Below are 20,144 nucleotides of genomic sequence, written 5' to 3' on the forward strand. Positions count from 1 at the left end.
ATAAGGTAACCCTTAAATTAAAAGTCACATTAGTAAATACCAAATCACAGTAGTACACTTTGATCCTATTAATTCAATGATATTAAAATTATTATATTCTGAATGTTCAACTCTGTTTAGTTGCAATGGAACATCTGTTAATATTTTCAATATGTACATATTATTTTTTAATCAGGTTTGTGACGTCATTAATGACACCAAATTAATGACAAAATTGTTTAATCCCGCAGATGACAGTACTTGCCGCATAAGACCAGCACCAAGTTGCATTCATTCAGTGACATTTTTTTGGGAGAGTTGGGCCGGGGGGTGGGGGTACCTTATTTAAACTGTCATGGCACAACGAATGTACGCACAACTGATATCGTTGTTATGTTTATTTAATTGAACTGGCCATTAAATAATGTGTCCAATTTTCATTCAAATCTGTCAAAATTTGGCAGAGATAAAAACAAAAGTCAGGTGTGCAGTTAGAAAAATTGTTGAGCAAATGATTACAAAATGACACTGCAAATGCATTTCTGGCATTTCAGGCAGCAACAAAACTTGAATTTAAGCTTTGAACTGTCTATAAAAAGAATATTTACATATTGTACACCTTTTGAGAAATGTGTGCGAAAGAGAAAATATGATAGGTTTTGTGGAAGAAGATAGCGGAAAATGAATTACATATAAAATGTATAAAATTCTCATGTAATTAGTTAAAATCACTTTACGGTCATGTATACAAACACGTATTTTTAGCTCAGTCAGTAGAGTGCAGATCTAAGGGTCGCGGGGTCGTGAGTTCGATCCCCGGGGGAGGTGAATGCTCTCCATGACGATTTGATAATAGACATTGTCAGCAGTGATTTCGTCCTCCACTTTCTGAATCATTTGGAGATGTTGGCAGTTACTTGCAGGAAAAGGGCTACTACTTGTAGAGACTCCAGAAACACTGACTAAGTTAATTGACCGCCGTTACATGACTGAAATAATGTTGAAAGTAGCATTTATAATATTATATGGAATCCTTCTCCAGCCCCTAAAGAAATGATTTCAAATCTGGTGATGATTCATTATATGATATATATATATTTATGTAAATTTGTCCACGTGACGATTGGTCACAGCATAGGTTTACACAGTACATGTACGGTAATAAACTAATCAGAACAGATCTGTAGGATTTCAACTAGTTAATCAATACACTATTCCCTTGATTTACTGTAATATAGTGCCTTTTTACTATAAGTCAGGCATTTACCATCATATTTTAGGTATTTCCAATTAAGTAGCACATTTCAAGAACTAGATTTTCTATCACCGAAGCTCTTAATGCGATATTTGCATCATTTTATTCTAAAAATTCACCACGCTATTTCTGTTTCGATCTTTTTTATCTTCGGCTTTGCTTCTACACTCTCACTTCCTATTCAAAACAAAGTTGAAAAACAAATCAGATCGTAACAATTTACAGATCTGACACATGAGTTCAGACAGGATGTCTTTGATAACATTGTGAAAACAAAGCTTGTGTCTTGACACTGAAACATTAGTCATTCAGATGTTTTACAAATAAAAATGTAAAATTAAAGATATAAAAACATCAGAAGGTTGCTTTAGAATTTTTTATAATTATATTATAGTAGCATTCAGGCTCGTTCAGTGATACATTGAAGTTATACCTTCCGATATTTTCATGATTACTGACATGTGATGGTTCAGCTAATCAAAATGATGAAATATGGTGGTTCGATAGTTACCAAGAGATATTAAATGCGTAAAAATAACTTCCTGCAGGATGAGAAGAGCATGAAGAAGAGATCTGAAATTCAAAATGATGGATTTATAATAAACAAATAATGCCGATTGATAAATTATGTCAGGCTAACCCGTCTATAGCTTGTGAAGTGTTATGGAGTTTATTCATTTTGTTTATATAAGGGTAAGAAGTTATTTCTATATAAGGGTAGTTCATTCTAACATTCCGCACTGAATTTAATTGACAATATATTTATTTTTACACGTTTAAGGCTACAATAGCATTAGCTCACAATTGTTTATTTTATAACATCAGTTCCTTCGTGATACATTTGTAAGTTTGCTCCACACGGTTCTATCACTAACCAATCACTCGGAAATCTAAAGGTGTTGTAACAGGAAAACAAACATGTTTTGCCCCTATATTCACAGTCATAAAGATCATACTAATAACATTCGATATACTATCGAATTCACTGACAATTATTAAGCGTTTTTGAAGTTATAACATCTAAAGAACCAACATAAACAAATATTTACAAAATTGTAGGTATTAAAACACTTGAAGAGCGGTTACAAGTTCTGATAATAGCTTAATGTCAATGTGCAAAGAAATAATTTTTTAGCTGATTCAAAAATATGCAAAGTACCATTTTTCATGCTGATGGAATGAAAAAAAAAAAACACACACACACAAACATAACATTTGCGTTACTTATATAGGTAGTATTTCTAAACGCCCACACATTCATGAAATTGCTACAGCACATGCGTAAACCAATGGAATAGAGTTTTGATTGACAGCATGGACAGTTTTAGATAATGCTTGAGAGAATTTTCACACTTCATTTTATCTCACAAACAGACTTAATCAAACCGAGTTTGCTATTTTTACGTCCTAGAGTTCTATGCCTCCGAAGGAATCTTTAGATCTGTCAACAGTTAGTACAGTCAAACTATTTTCGCTAGAGTTTGACAGGACAAGCAACATGTGTTCGAGGTATCAGTAGTACAAGCCAACGTGAAGTATACATTATATAGACCTGACACCGAGTTCGAGCGAGCCAAAAGTAGTAATTGGATAATCCGAATTCGAGCAAACGAAGTTTGATTGTACTAGTCTTTATAAAATACGCGCCATAGATTTTTTCTACCTGTACTGTTCATACAGACAATCATACAAGTAACCAACCAGCTATTATGGAAATTGTTAGCCAGAAAACGGAAATTTTAGAAGCATGAGAAAGTTAACTTTCATAAATGAACAAAATATTAGAGCGTACGAAAATTTAAGCTCATTCTATAGAAATAACTTTAGTCGTTTTAAATTTTGCCAGTCTCAAATGCAATAAATCTGTTTGAAGTAATTTATTTTACTTCTGAGATTCATAATTATCACCGAAAAATTACAAGTTTGTATTAGAATGTAGCAAAAATTGCAAATATCTGAAGTTTATAACAAAAAATGCACTTACTGACATTTGACCTTGTGCTGTGACCTTACTATGACCCTTAGGAGGCGACAGCCCCCCCACCCCCCTGAAAAGTTTCCAATTTTTATAAAGTTAACAATGAACATGGCTGTCGGGCATTAACAAAAAATGCCATCAAAGCCAATTTCTAGGCCTCTTTTTTGGATATATAGGCAGACTACATGGAAACCTGGAGAAAGCGTCTTTTCACTTGCGCGTCTACGCGACTTTTACACCTACTTGTTCCGAATTTAACAGAAAAAAACATTTCGGCAGGCATTGAAATGATTTCGCAGAAAGTCAATACCACGCATAATGGTTTCCGATAATGCAGCGACGTTCCAATCTGCATCAAGATATTTACGCCAGATGTTTGAATGCCAGAGTATACGAAAGACTATTAGTCAGAAAGGTACACCATGGTATTTCATCATGGCTTCGCACCATCACCATCGTACTATCGTACTGTAATGTCATCATCGTGTCATCATATTCTCGTAGCATCGCGCGTATCTGAGGCGACAGCGATAGCACGATGGCGCTAACGGGACACCGTATATATCATATTCTCATTAATCCATAATATATTCATTGATCGTAACATGTGACACCAAATAACATTGTCTTTTCTTTTCAAACAACTAATTATTTGACGACGGGCCTCCGTTTCGTCCTACTTCTATCGGCACTTGAAATACAATTTCTACGGTTCTGCGGTTAGCGCCAAGAAGACTTGTTCTGTGTCTCTTGATAAATAATTTTATCAAGCTTTGTTTCGTGCCATTACAGGTATTATTGTTTGTTGTTCATTGTTAATGTGTTTGTTATTTACGTGCTACATGTGTCATTTTGACAATTTGCACTTGAAATACACATTATATGGATAGCGCCAAGAATGCTTGTTAGGTGTCTCTTGATAAATACTTTTATCAGGGTTTGTTTTCATTCGTGCCATTATAGGCAGAAACCTACAATCTCCGTTGGAAGAAAGAGAACCCGTTGACAACACATATACCAAATCTATATTATACTACATTTATGTAATTATGTTAATATACCAGATCTATTACAATCATTGCACTTATATAACCGTTAGTGCAAACAGAAGTTATAAATAAACTACTAAATTATGTCCAACCGCTCATACGTAAGTATGACACAGGGACATTGCCAACAATCACCAGAAGTGCACATTAAAATGAAAAGAGTATAAATGCCGTAAACATTTTAATATTTGCAAACTAAAGTGATAAAATTCGGACACAAATTGTGATAAGGTGTCCTGGATTAATGCACAAAAACAAATACAGATAACATATTGAAGATAAAATTCATACACGAGACTTGATTTTGGTCTGGCGGCGAAGCGTTCATTATATACACTAAGATAGTATTCAAAATGGAGGGCGAGAGGAAGAAAAGTGATACAGAAAAGTCATCTGATGCAGAAATGGAAGAGCTGTCAGATGAAGCAAAACAATGTAAGTTAATTTTGATCATATTTATTTCATAAATCGAAGGTGCAATGGAAAATTGCCGTAACTAACTTTTTTCAGAAAGTTGGTCTTTTTATCAATTGTGAGAACAAAAACTTGAGTTTGAATTCCTCTACGCTGTCCAGCGTCCCTAAAATTCCTTCGTTTTTCCTACTCGTTTTAATTTGGCTAAAATTCCTAGGAAAAATGAAAAAATCAAATGGATTTCCTAAATACCGTATAAGTATTTATTTCTGCGGGCTTAGTATTCTGCGATTTTTTCAAAAATGAGGTGGTATTAAATTTCTGCGTACTTTATTTCTGCGGTGTTTTCCTTCCCACGTTGATTGGATTTATTTCTGCGGTTCTGTATTCACCGGTTGTTTCTTTAATTTCAAATAGACTGGTACGTATTTTGTTGTTATTTTGACAGTTATGTTGGCTTCCGGATTGAAAATAAAAGTTGACGAATACTAATGTGACATCGTCATCATCACATAATGTTGAGTGTTAGTTAAAAACGCAAGAAAAACAGTCATTTTATAAATGCAGTTGTGCCATACAGACACGAAAAATGCTTGAAGCTATATTTTGCAAACATTCTCATCTGTGCATTGTAACGGTATGATAATTTTTGTTAATCACGCCTTTTTCAAGTCCCATACAAATAACGGTAAATATGACCATCACCAGACGGATCGGTTAACAATAGACACAGGATAGGATACAATGGATTGTGTTTGTCACATAATTTAAGAAAATTGAAACTGGCAGCTGACTGCTCAAACGTGAACGAAAATCAAAACAAATTTGATGTTTTTATTATGTTTATTCAACAGCAAAACAATAATAAAACAGTTCTATTATATTACCGTTACTACTAAATTTTATAAACTTGCTTCGTCGGCCTTCGGCTACATGTGGAACAAAAGCCGATAACGCTATAGGACATTGTCTTATACTTAACCGAAATATACTACTCAAAATTTGATAAGGGCCACTGTGATAGCGTCATCAATAAGACGTGCATGGACATAAAGTTAAGCCAAAATAAACTTTATATAGTTGGCCTTATTGCCATATAAGGGAATTATTGGTTTGTACGTTTGGCGACACATGAAGCACGGAAACTTCGTAAACCTCGAAAATCAATTGACGGCATGTATACTGAGTGTGTATGTCTGAATTTCTGTGTGCCTGTTAAAACTTTGCAATTCAGCGTTTGTGTGAGCATTCAATATAATGAATCAAAACAGCAGAAGGCGGCTTACGCCTGACGAGTTAAATAGGGGGTCGGTATGTTGCAGGCAGACGTGTCCCAAAGGCAGGTTGCCAGCACATTAAATGTGTCCCGCAGCGTTGTTCAACGCATGTGGAATCGTTTCCAAATCGAAGAAAATGTAGCGCGTTTAAATGGTGACAGCCGTTCGAGGTGTACAACATATGCACAAGACCAATATATATTGTTGTTCAGGCCCAGCGCAATCGTTTTCAGAACGCTACTTCCTTACAATACAAAACAGCTTGCAGAATGCAACAAATGTACGGGTATCTACCCAAACAATAAGGAATTTATTGCAAGATGCTAGTATGAATGCCAGACGTCCTGCCATTCGTGTTCATTTGACGAATAACCACGTCAGAGAACGCTTACGTTGGGCCAGTGGCCATGTGCAATGGAGACCCGCAATTGGACCCCAGTTTTGTTTACTGATGAGTCTAGATTTGTCTAGACTTTACAGATACACGTGCCAGAGTATGGAGAACACTAAATAAACGTTTTGCACCTGCTTGCATCTCTGAACACGACCGATATGGTGGAGGGCCTGTCATGGTATGGGGAGGAATAAGTGTCAATAGCAAAACTGACTTCCATATTGTTGATAACGGTACCTTAACAGCAGAAAGGTATTGTCGCGAGATTCTTGACGTACATGTTCGCCCATAATTATGCAGGTGCAGTGGGTCCAGATTTTATTCTAATATGCAGGATAATGCTTGTCCACACACTGTCCGCCTTACTAACCAATACATTGCACGTGAAACAATCGAGCTCTTGCCTCGGCCTGCCAGATCCCTGTACCTCAAATCCAGTTGAACATGTCTGGGACAAGCTTCAGGGTGGCATATTTTGTCGCCCTGTGCAGTCGGTTACCCTCGCATAACTTCGTGCTGCCTTACAAGAGGAATGGAAAAGAATTCCACAATTAAAGATCAACTGGCTAATTCACAGCATGCCCAGGCGCTGTCAGGCTGTAATTAATGCTCGTGGATACTTATGGACACCATACAAGATATTAAAACTTATTCCATGCAGCATTTGGAAAAAAAACAATTATACAAATTTCCGCCTACTTACGAATTTTCAAGTTTTCCCGCTTATGTTCTAGTTCAATAATTCAACTGAGATGATTAATTAATCGATTTTATCAAACAAACAATACAAACAAAACTTAATATATCATAAACAGTTCAGTGTGTTAACCCCAACAATACTAGTTACAGATTGCAAAAGTGGCCCTTATCAAAGTTTGAGTAGTATATAATGGCAGCTTGTATCATCGTATCGCGGCATGTCAGAACAAAATCTTCCCTATGTTTGCCCTAGTTTTTCCCCCTAAATTTCTGCTTTTTTTAAATTAAGAATGTGCGCTTTGGAAATACTTCATGCTAAATTTGTTTTAATGCAGTCTTGTAGGACTTTTAATTCAGTGAAAGCAGTTTTATCCAGTTTATGGACAACTAACCAGTGGTTGCATGGGTTCAGTGTGTTATTGGCTGTGACAAGATGAAGGAGCCGTGAATTCTGAAGATTCAAACTTTAGTAAAATTCTTAACTTTAGCCAAAAAATGTCTAAAATATAGTACCACATTCTTAATTTATGCCATAAGTTTTATTACACTCGCGCTAAAATCTGCCCTATTTTTTGTAAGAAGATATGGACAGCCTGCAGTTGCAAATTATTGTAAAAATAATGTATCGTACTGTTATTGTTTTGATGTAAAAAACTGTTGTGTCTCATGTTACATAGTTTTCCTGATAAAATGATACTCCATACTATCTTACTGTTATGATGTTATAAAAGTGATTCCATTATCAATAAAGTTATAATTGATCTATTGATTGTTGACTTTTTAATTAATATCATAATAAGTGCGAATGAATTTTGATGAAGAACTGTTTTGATCAACATGTAAAGCTGAATTAAAATTACCGTTGCTGACTTTCTTGACTCGTGAAACTTTCCATATCAACATGTTGTTTCTTTTCTTTCGTTTTTTATCTCTTCTGCTTTATCCGTTTCAGTATTTTTGTTATGTTTATTACTGACTCGTAATACGTTTATCAAATTTAAAGACAAAAGAGGTTTTTCCCATATTGCAACATCTCTTTTGTATTCTATAAGATAAAATGGCACAGTCGCACCTTTTAGGGGAACATTTGTTCTCTCTCAAAACAACAATGAAATTATGGAAGTTCAAAGTAAATACACAAAAATATTCCCAGTTAAAATCAATGTCATGATAGGAAATTAGGACTAACAGACACAAGGTTTTGAACTCTGGAAAAGAAAGGCATAATATGAGAAGGAAATATCAAATAAATAGAGGAAACTTTAGATATGTCTGAATAGCTTAGCCTAGATGTAGTGTTCGCTTTAAATAGAAATTTCACGAAAAATTCACTGAAACTCTAAACATAAATTGTTCCATAGGTTTTAGAAAGTTACTGGAGATATTAAATTAACACATTGCATTGTTTGAATCAAACTTGCTGCTGGTAACAGTTTGTTGTCGGGTACAAGTTCTACCTTTCATCTCAGCCCTACAACATTGTGCCAGTATAATACCAATCATTATTGATTAAGCATAATTAAATACTTTCAAAATACTGTACCAGTTATCATTATGTTTCAAGCGAAAATAGCAAAGGTGTTTTCAGTTTATTGATAGTAACGACGAAGAAATGAATGTATAAAAAAATATTTATTTCAAAACATGGAGCGTGCTGACAATCATTGTAGTATGCATTTTGCATTCATTTGATTGAAATAATTTGTATCATATTATTTCACTTCTTTTATTCTTTTTTGTTTTGTTACCTTGTTATCATACGCACGGGTAGTGGTGAGGGGGTTGTACTGGTTTAATGGTTTGATGCCGATTCAATAACGGGCTTTATGCATGTATCGACATGTCTCGGTTTTGTACTTTATGTAATGTCTGGAATAAAGTTCCTGTTTTTGTGGCTTTTCTTAGTACTTAAAATTATTTATTTTGGTTAACTTCATTTGATTTTATCCGTTCTTGGGCAGAATAACTTTTACCAAAATAAAGGCTGTAAAATTCTTATTTATTTGTTCAGAAACAGTTTTTTTTTGTAAAATTAAACTGCCAACGTTCAAATAACTGTACCAGAATTCAATCAAAGTAAAGTTGCGGTCCTTTATCAAGTACGACAGATAAAACTGTTATATTTATTCATATGTTATGTTGTAACTCCTTATTCAAAGAAAAATCAGTCATACAAAACTCTTAACTCAAGTTACAACAGTTTTCCATTCAACCGACGTACATCAAATTTTAGTAGAAAAACTGTCATAATTCATATTTATATTAATTTTTATTACTTATAACTTTAGTAACTACATTTAAACTTTATACCATTATATAGTGTGCCATTAATTTACATTGAAACAATTTCAAAATATGCAAAGATTCAGTAGATGTCTGGTATTTAATTAGGTAAAGCTCTTAAACATTTTACATTTCTTTATCAAGTAAGTTAGTAAGTAGGTCAAGGATTGTAAATATGTCTTGATTGGCCTTTGTCAGACGAGCGCCAGACCGCTGCGGTCTTTAATATATCAGGAAATAAACAAAAACTACCTGTCTCGATGATTTCAAAATACTGAGGTTAAACTTCAGTGCGCTAAACCAAAGAAATCGTGACCTTTTATGTGTAGTTAAATACAATTCGTGTCATAAAATCAGGTGTAACGAACCGTTATATGTCAATAATAGCAATAATAGAATCTGGGAGAAAATCCGCAGGAAGCATAGAACGCAACCAAGTTAAATGTAGCAGACTGTGTCTCTTCATGAGAGATAATCCAATGGACCATACCCATCACGACCACCCCTCCCCCCCCCCCCCCCCACACACACACAAAAAGAAAAGAAAACTAGCATCGGCTTTAGTGGAATTTTATTTTTATATAATTTTCAAAGTTCTGAACAAAATAACGTAAATTGAGTTTGGGTGAAAAGTTATTCATCTGCGTCATTCAAAAGACATTTTTATTAGTAATTGCAAATATAAACAACAATGTGATTAAATGAATTTGATCTTAATATGAACATAAATTATTTACTGCATCAATGATGCGATAGACAACAAGTGAAACATTATGTATGCTTTATAATTTATTCATAAAGTATCAATGGTAATATTAATTATCGAGGTTTTTTTTATATTTTATAGACGCTTCTTTATAATTTAAGATTTATTGCCTAGTTGTGGCATATAGTAACTGAAGAGTCCGTCTCTCTTAGGCCCGGCAGTCTGTCCGAGATAGTCGGCCGGTTAGCATTAGTCGGTTCCAATTTGCAACCATTCATACATACTAGTATACTGTAATCTTCAATATGTTTCTTACATAAGTGTCACATGCAGCCATAATTATTGACGTTATTGCTCGTTTTACTAAAACAGTGCAATAGTCTGTATAACCAAATGCTTGTTGTAAGTGATTGCAGTTTTAACTAAAATAAATAAGATAGCAGTTCTTAAGTTTAATGCATAACATTTCATTTTATTCGAATTGGCGCATTTATTTTGAAGTGTAATATTTTCAAATTGACTCCCTTTAATGTAAGCAAGTTAGATATATCAGTTGATGTACAGCAAAACCTGCTCGTAAAGTGAGTTTATTCACAATTTACTGTTTATTTGCTAAAAGTAATCTTTTAATTTGGAACTGGTTAATTATTTACTTTGCAATTAGAATCGTTATTGCTTTTGCACGAGTACGATTGACATCTAAAAACTACTTCTAAATGCACTTGAAGCATTTGTCCTTTCGGTACATACATGAACCTTTTTTGTTGACAAAGGAAATGTGGTGTGTGATAGGTCATGTATTATCTCGAAAAAATTATATATATGAACAATTTGTTCTCTTGAGTCATTTAAAGATGTGATGTCTTTGCACGAGTAAAACTGAGTGCAAAATACCAGCCCAACAAGTTTGAAACCTATATGATAATATTCTACAAGCAGATGAACCATTGAACAATAGCTGAGCAAAATGTATACATGCAATGACAACGATAACCATTAAAAGTGGTCAATCATATTTAAGCAACATGTTATGATATTTTGCAGTTTTCATGTTTTCTGTTAGAGATTTATTTAGGGAATGAAAAGACCTATTACATTGAGTTAGATCTCTATTGGAAATATATATTGTATAACAATATATGACATTTTTGTAATTAATAAAAAGCGAACTATTTCTTTTGATTTCAATATACTTTCCAGTTTTACATTTGCAATCGATAAATATTGTAATATATTAACTACCTGAAACAAAAGGCAAGTTTTTTTAAACAGTGTGTAGTTTCGGAGGTCATCTATTTTTAATCTATCTAGGTTGTGCAACCAAGATAGACAAAGAGAGGTAATATTGATGTAATAAACTTGGTTTTTCATGAATTTTGGCAAAATATGTACTTATCAATGCAAATTTTAGACAACTTTTATACAATATTGCTTATAACATGTTATGTCTTAGGCAAATTTTGATTATCTGTTTTTTACTTATGCTAAATGGACGCTATGATAATCTTTGTTGAGCAACCAGGATAAGAAAATCAAATTTCATTTCAAAAACAATTCCAGAGGAAGTCTTACGTGTATCAAAACCTCTGTGAATACAAATAAGTGTAAATGATCAGTTGACCAAAATCTAATTAATCACATTTAACAACTGCAATAACAGAAAGCAGCAACGTTCAATAAACTATCATACAAATAAATCCCGGTGCATATGCATAAAAATATGAATTGTAAATGAAATTAATTAATTAAACTAATCATTAAATATCGTTCATCGGTCAGTGAACTTTAAATTTCTCTGACTGCATATGTTTGTAAACAATATCAATTTATATTAATTCAAATGTAATACTTTTTATCTTGTCACTTTCAGTATTGGTGACAACAAGTCAAAACCTGACACAGGTTGAGGACGAAATTGTACAAGAAAACGAATCCATTGAACATGCTATAAATGAAGCATTTAAGAAGAGCGGCGGCTTGGTAGGCGTGGCTAATATGATACGAGCAAAACTGAATAACTGGGAAGAGGAAGAAATAAATATTGCCGTCACTGGTCGGACGGGCGTTGGAAAATCTTGCTTTATCAACGCTATCAGAGGTGACATAGATGAATCACAGCCAACGTATGCAGAAGTAGGTCATATCGAAGGCAGGCCCGAGAGGAAATCGTTTCCACATCCGGCAAACAAGCGTCTAATATTTTGGGACCTACCAGGGGTGGGAACAGAGACATTTCCTAGGAAGACGTATCTTAAGAGAAAAGATATAAACTTTCACTCCTATGATGTGTTTATAATAATGGCATGCGACAGGTTTACCGAGGACGAAAAATGGCTGGCCACAGAAGTGAAAAAAATGGGAAAGATATTCCTTTTCGTGCGATCAAAGATTGATAACCAGATCGAGAGCGACAAACTAATGAAGAAAAAGGCAAAAAAAGTATCAAATCCACTAGAGGTTATTGACAAAATTCGTAAGGATTGCAAAAAGAATTTGGGAGATGAGTTCAAGGACATTTATTTAATTAATAGTCTGAACTTAATGCAAGAAAATCTCGACTTCAGTAAATTAATAGATCGTTTGGTAGAAGGATTTGAAGGGCTAAAAGCAGAAGCATTGATATGTTCGTTAGGCTTTCTTACTCCTGCAATACTTCAAAAAAAGTTCAAATGGCTTAAAAGAAGAATATATGGAATGGGTGCACTGTCTAGTCTTTCTGGTGCAATTCCTGTTCCAGGAACAACCCTGCTTGCCGACGCTTTGCTGATAGTAAACGAAACGCGTTTATATCGTAAACAGCTCGGGCTGTCGGATAGCGACCTGGAAGCTCTTGCTGAACTCATGAACATGCCTGTTGATGAGTTAGCGGAGAAGTACTCACTGAAAACCTTAAGTTTACCACTGACCGTTAAAGGGACAATAGCATCGTCAGTCCTGCTTGCTTCTGATGTAGTCACTTCAGCTTTTGGTTTAGCAATTCCTTTTGTAGGAATGTCAGTTGGAGCAGTTTTATCTTTTGCAACTACTATAAAATTGCTCCGATCAATTCTTGATGTTATGGAAAAGGATGCTTACATAGTATTGAGCCTTATAATAGAACAAACCGGCGGTAGAGTCTTACAACTTACGGAAAAGTCTGAATAGTTGTAATATTTCATTACTCCGATACGCAAGTAATAACTGAGTCAGGACCCTGAGCTGCGGGACCATGGTCTACAAAACGTCGGTAATGTAAAAATATAAGGACACTTATAAATATCTAATACGGTACCCTAGACTTTAAGGAACTTTATATATACATTGTATATATATATATAGTTCCTTAAAGTCTAGGGTATATATTGATAGCACATAAAATCTGTGAAAAGATTCTTTGGAAACATAGAACGCAACAACATACTAATCTACTAGAGGCTGAATGCAAGTAAATGTTGTAATGCTTTGGTTTAAATAACAAAAATCACCAGACAACAATAGAGTATCAAACTCCTCTCACAGCTTCTGACCAATTCAATAAACTTGTTTAATATGAAGTGGATTTGTACTTTTGTCAGGAGATTAACGCCGATATTTTTGCCATGTCCTTTTTCATGTTGAAATACTCCTTTTTAAAGCATTTACTGTGGACTTGTGTCGCACGTTGACATTCACGTTTCGAGACAAAAAATAAAAAACTCTATGATCGTTTATTTGTCCAAAAAAGCGTCGAATACGGCTATTTATTTCTCCAGTAAGTTGGGACTGCTGGATTTAAGAGCATGATTTTCGAAATTGTTTCCACAAATGCATTGTCAAAGACTCAACAGTTTCAAAGAAAACAATATCGATGTGTATAAATGTAAAAATGTCTTATATAATTGTTAAACAAACGGTAAAATGCAATTTTAAAATGTTGGCATAATGGTTTCAATGATGTGTGATTGTTATAAACAGGTATCATAAAAAGCTTATACATGTATGTGATTTGTAACGTCTACCTAACAACAGGATTTGACTGAAATTAATTTGGAAACCCCTGACAGCTAAATTACCTATCTGCAACAACGTATTTGACTTCGCGTGCTTACGATCATGATGAATATGAGACATTTTTTCGATATGAATAAAATGTGTTAAAAAAAACTAGTTCCTGATTTTTTTTTCATTTTTGTAAAAGATATCATCAAACTGTAAATTAGTTGACTATTTTTCGGATACTTCTGTCCAAAATGGTAATTCAAGCATTATCGCACAAAAAGACACATATTAAGCAGTTCTTAAATTATTTGTGTTGATCAATAACTACATTTTAACCGACATCCAAAACAAAGTTTTGAATTCAGGTGTAGGATTTTTTTGAAGTCATGTATGTAAAAATGTGTTGTGTTTTCATTCTATGAATGTGTCAGCGTTCTGTATAATATTTATGCAAAGTTTGATGACATTCTGCAATTTTTGATAATTCATAATTCTTGAAAATTTACCTTTGTTTATATTTTTGTATTTAGTTTCATATACGGCTACCCCTGGGTAATGAAAGTGTAACTTTTTCAGAACCGCAATTTTACTGTCATGTCATAGAAGTTACATTTGAGTTATATATAATATTAATGATTTTCAAAAAACTCTGTTTTCTTGTAATCCTAAAAAATATCCTTTACATATAAAGATCTAAATTTGGAGATCATACTGATTATTTTTTTCGGAGAAATTTCGCCTTCTATGTGTGATTTATTTGACACTTGAATTAAGAATTTTAAAATACATTATTTGTAAATAAAATATACTGATAAGATAGCTTTTGCTCTGCTATATTGTCTTGTTATTGGTTTTTGTTGACTTATTCTATTTCTTTCATTTGAGAAGGTTTGCATATTTGGGACAGTGCCATTGACCAATCAGGTTGCAGCATTTTTTGTGGTAGTCTATAAATATGGTTTTATCAGTTATTTCTTTGCTAATCTAGTTATCACTTTTGATTCAACACATCTTTGTATTGAAAATTACAAGACAATTAAGAGCCTGTTTTAGAATTAGTTTTTTTTTAATTGAAGAATTAATTAAAACTTATTTATCTTAACTTTAATTTGCCTAAGATATATTGGAATATTTTAGGATCATAATGAAGATTGTGGAATTGTCCGACAATATTGACTAATTTAGGGAAATAGAAGAATGTGTGTATCTAATGGAAGATACATTTTCATACTGTATATATTTATTGACAGACATAATTGAATTTTATTGTTTATATGAATGTTTGTTCTGTGCGAATGAATAAATGTATAAAACTAAACCTATTCTTTCCTTTGTGTTCATTGAACATGCGTTCTCTTTTCGTGCTGTAATAATTTGATTTATTATTGCAGCATTAGCATTATAAAGACTTTTGTCTTCTTACAGATTTGCTTACTAATCAAAACCGTGGTTTTAAATGGAATCCTGACTTTTCCATGAAATAATGAAGTCAGTGGTGTCGGTCATCCTGATCATTTAATCACATTGGAAAGGAACAGAAATTACTAGTAAACTATTACAATGGAATTGCTTCATACGTCGGCAGTTCAACTGCTGCACTCATCAATTAAAAGAAACATAAATATGTCTTTTCATCCAATTAGATACATCAGTAAGTTTTGTGACTATATGTAAGTCACGAAAAAACGTAAAAAACCTTTCAGTCTATAAAATGAGCACGAAATTGAATTCGTTTTACTTTATTTGTAGTGAAAATAAGTTAAGGTGAAAAGAACAGTGGAGTATGTCAAACCTATCCTGGGGTAAGAACTTCGGGATGGGAAAATCTAGCATGCAAGACATTAAGGTGAAATGCCTTTGTCAGTATACTTTGAGAAATATCGTTAGTTTATAATATTCAGTAAGGTATTGCAGCACACCTGAGAACAAAGTGCTCGGGGTTAGTTATTTTGATCACATTTCGCCCGCGAGAGTGAGCGTTAAAAAAATAAAATAGCTTCAAACGACTTCTTTTCATGAATCGCTTCATTGGAATTCATTAAACTTAGTCTGTACCACAACTCTGAGGTCATTACCAGCTTTGTTTAAATCGGGGCGCTTGGTTCCTTGAAGGGGTCGTTAAAACTTATAAAATAAATAAATTTCAACTTTTTTCTCCTAAGCCATTAGTTGGATCTTCACTAAACTTTGTAACAGCAGTATAAGGTCATCCCAAAAGTTATTTAAATGGTAACATTTTAGGGGCCGCTAACGATAAAAATAGAAATATCATTAAAGGACTTCTTCGTCAGACTTGGTCTGTAGCATCATTGTCAGGTCTTCTCCCAAATGTCTTCAAATGGGGGCCCCTGGATAAATAGAGCTAAAATGTGTTACCTTTAAACAACTATTTAAACACCGTCCAATTGATCTACATTGAACTTTGGCTTTGACATCATTTCATTTATTTTGGAGTTCGTTGTCCGATATTGTATAATGAAAGATACCTTGGGAGCGGCAAGTCAATTGATCAAAACAAATTGTACCTGATTACCTGGAGAAAAACATATAAAACAAGATGCCCATAAATTTATGATTCCTTCAAACAACAAGAGTGGGTCATCAAAAATGAAACATGGACCGTGCTCTTTAACAAATGTCACACACGCACGATAAAATGCGTGTAAGAAACAAATACATTCGCATCGCTGACAGCACAAAAGTTGGGATGGAAGACAGTCAGTATGTAACTTATTCACTCGCACGTGACGCCGAGACACAAGCTGAGACACACGATGACAGAAGAACACCAACAAGTCTAGTTTGATCGGCTCTCAGGTTACAACTACAAGTTTTTTTTCAACAACCATTACAACAGTTTGGAGGAAAGAAAATGTCCCTTCGAAGCTACACAAACATTTCTGCAGACTAACGAGGACCCTTCACTATGCGGATAACTTAATTACCTAAAGTGATCATATCCCTACACCAGAAGCCAACACCCTGAACTACCCATTAAGAAATGAGATGCCCCAAAAAGTAGAAAACTCAGATATGGACTTTAAATATGATGTTTCAAATATAATCAGAATGTTTTACTGATAATTTCTTTGTTTATAAGGTCAAAAGGAAATCATTGTTAAAGATAGACTTAAAAATCATACAGATCTCTGAAAAAATGTTGGTGTTAATCTCTTTATTTTAGATAAATCATATGTGGATGTGTTCTGTACCTATAAAATTAATAAAGGCAAATATCTTATCCGTTTTAAAAAAAAGTTGTTTTGTTATAGCTGTACAAATTGCTAGATAGAGGCTTAATTAAAACTTTTACATATACCTGTTGTTGTCAATCTTCTGCCTTTGATTAGAAATGATTATTTTTACCGTTCGAAAACGAAAGAACACCTATTTGTACACACATTCAATCATCATGACGAGGTGAAGGAAAAAAGGAGAATGGTTGGTTCATATGTAAACACTAAATATGCAGCAACTCCGGCTGTCTTCTGGAGAGAAGTCAATGCCAGATATTGTTCACTCACTCTTGAATTATAAACCATTCCTTTTTCGTATCAAAGCGGGCTGTGCTTTCGTTCAAAGTATATTCTTTTGAAATACATTTAAACATTCAAATACGTACAGCATAATATTTAAAGAAATAAATGTATCTAACTGAATTAAAAGGAACCACATTAGTCAAGTTATATTATCTGTTGCGGTTATAAACTGCATCCGTGTAAGTCTAAGCCTATGTTTAAGCTCTTGCGCATTTTATTTGCACTCATAAACAATTTCAGTAAAATATACTCACTGTCAAGTTAGCTGCAGTTGAGATATAATCATTGCATAGCGAAGATATAAACCTTGTAAATAACCAGTTCACACGCATTAAAAAGACAATAGAATAAATAGAATGTTATGTTGATGCTTTGATTTAAATAAATTTAACAGCAGTTCATCCTAACAAGTCACTCGGATTGGGTTAATCGCTTTTAATCGATTTGATTCCTCATGTGATTTTGTCATAAATTTTATCTTGTATATGCCAGATTGTGTTGTAATATATAAATGATAATTTGATTTTATTTGAATGTTTAAGTTAAAATACGTACACAATGTATCATTAAATTGTCAATATTTTGTATGTCCGACACATAAAAGACGGACTGTCTTTCGATATCAAATATATATAGTGTGTTTTGTTATTATTTCTGTAACGCATTCGGAGGTGATTCCCCTTTAGGGAAAGTGTAAGATCATATTTCTTTTTCAACTGACAATTGTTCACACTTGTTAGGCAATCCTTAACAGACAGACAGACAGACCAGCTAAAACGCACCTATAACGGTCATAATGTCGGATTCACAATGTCCCAACTTTGCAGTTTGTGGATATAGATTTGCTTTGTCAGTCTAACCGCCATCCGTCCTTCAGAGAAAACTTGCCTAAAAGACTGTTATGGTCCTTAAAGCGACTAACCCACACATTGTAACTTGTGATTTTAGAAATGATTTATCACCGAAAGGCAAAATGCCGCCATTGTTTCATAAATACATGAAACTTAATGGTTGATCAGTTTCAAGTTTCCAGAATTACGGGAACATACGAGTTTTCGCAGTTTTTCTCATGCACTTTTATAAACTTTTGCAACAGTTTACTTTTGTAAACACTGACAAATATAGAACGAGACGCGACAGTATCATCAAGTGGACAGCAAACCAAAACAGCGCATGCGCATATTTTGTTCCCGTCACTAATAATCAATAAAGAGCACATAGGTATCGCACAGTAGTATGTCGTTTTGAAATGTAAAATAAACCCAACCTGTTAAGCTAGAACTAGATTAACTAACTCGTTTTGTCTCCGTTGAAGGGTATTGAAGAAAAAGAAATTAAATAGAGTTTTAAAAACAATTTTTAGTGGCTTGGAATCAAACTACCGTCTAAAAGTATAATACGAAAACCGTGATCGCTCGGCCAACGAGGAATCACAGACTGCATCGTAAACGTAGTGTACAGACTTCGTTTTATGTTATTGTTATGTTTGTCAACACTTCAAAACGCCTAAATACTGTGCGATTCCTATACCTATGCGCTCAATTGATTATCATCTTTCGTGATATTTTCTCTTACTGTCACGTGATGTTTGTAAGGTGCTAAGTAAACGGAATTCCGTTTTTTATAAACCGGGAAACCCTGATCAGAAATCGTAAATGAACGCTTTTATTAAAAACTTATCAATTTATCAAGAAAAAAGAAAAACAGAATCCGATGACAAACTCATTGTTAGGACATCAAATATGCGACACAAAGGTGAATTTAGGAAAAGTTTGATTTTTTAAAAATCTCACACCAGAATGTGTACGTTAGTCGCTTTGATTAACAATTTCACTCAGTCTGATTACTCTCAGGAGGTCACAATTAGCCCTGATAGTTATGAAACTTAGTTTGAGTGTTTGTGTTACAAAAACTCGAAAGAATCAGACAACTAGGTCACCTGGTCAAATCATAGAAGAAAACTTCTTGACTCTCTATCAGTCATTTGACATCTAATGTGTTGACAAAGATTTTCGTCATGTTATGACATAGAAAACTAGCGGTTCGAAAGTATATTAGGAAATGTAAAATAAACCCAACCTGTTAAGCTAGAACTAGAATAATTAACTCGTTTTGTCTCCGCTGAATTGTATTGAAGAAAAAGAAATTAAATAGAGTTTAAAAACAATTTTTAGTGACTTGGAATCAAACTCCCGTCTAAAAGTATAATACGAAAACCGTGATCGCTCGGCCAACGAGGAATCACAGACTGCATCGTAAACGTAGTGTACTGACTTCGTTTTATGTTATTGTTATGTTTGTCAACACTTCAAAACGCCTAAATACTGTGCGATTCCTATACCTATGCGCTCAATTGATTATCATCTTTCGTGATATTTTCTCTTACTGTCACGTGATGTTTGTAAGGTGCTAAGTAAACGGAATTCCGTTTTTTATAAACCGGGAAACCCTGATCAGAAATCGTAAATGAACGCTTTTATTAAAAACTTATCAATTTATCAAGAAAAAAAAAAACAGAATCCGATGACAAACTCATTGTTAGGACATCAAATATGCGACACAAAGGTGAATTTAGGAAAAGTTTGATTTTTTAAAAATCTCACACCAGAATGTG

At 33.8% G+C, this 20,144-nt stretch overlaps 1 protein-coding gene across 1 annotated transcript; it reads left to right on the forward strand.

The window, feature by feature from the left end:
* Nucleotides 1–4,529: 4,529 nt before the first annotated feature.
* LOC128553739 (T-cell-specific guanine nucleotide triphosphate-binding protein 2-like) lies at nt 4,530–14,193 on the forward strand. The gene is made up of 2 exons (XM_053534915.1): nt 4,530–4,696; nt 11,905–14,193. Exons 1-2 carry the CDS (start codon nt 4,615–4,617, stop codon nt 13,176–13,178), a joined length of 1,356 nt encoding a protein of 451 aa, XP_053390890.1. The 5' UTR covers nt 4,530–4,614; the 3' UTR covers nt 13,179–14,193.
* The last annotated feature ends 5,951 nt before the right edge of the window (nt 14,194–20,144 follow it).

Source organism: Mercenaria mercenaria, unplaced genomic scaffold (assembly GCF_021730395.1).
Source record: "Mercenaria mercenaria strain notata unplaced genomic scaffold, MADL_Memer_1 contig_4262, whole genome shotgun sequence".
NCBI classification, from domain to species: domain Eukaryota; kingdom Metazoa; phylum Mollusca; class Bivalvia; order Venerida; family Veneridae; genus Mercenaria; species Mercenaria mercenaria.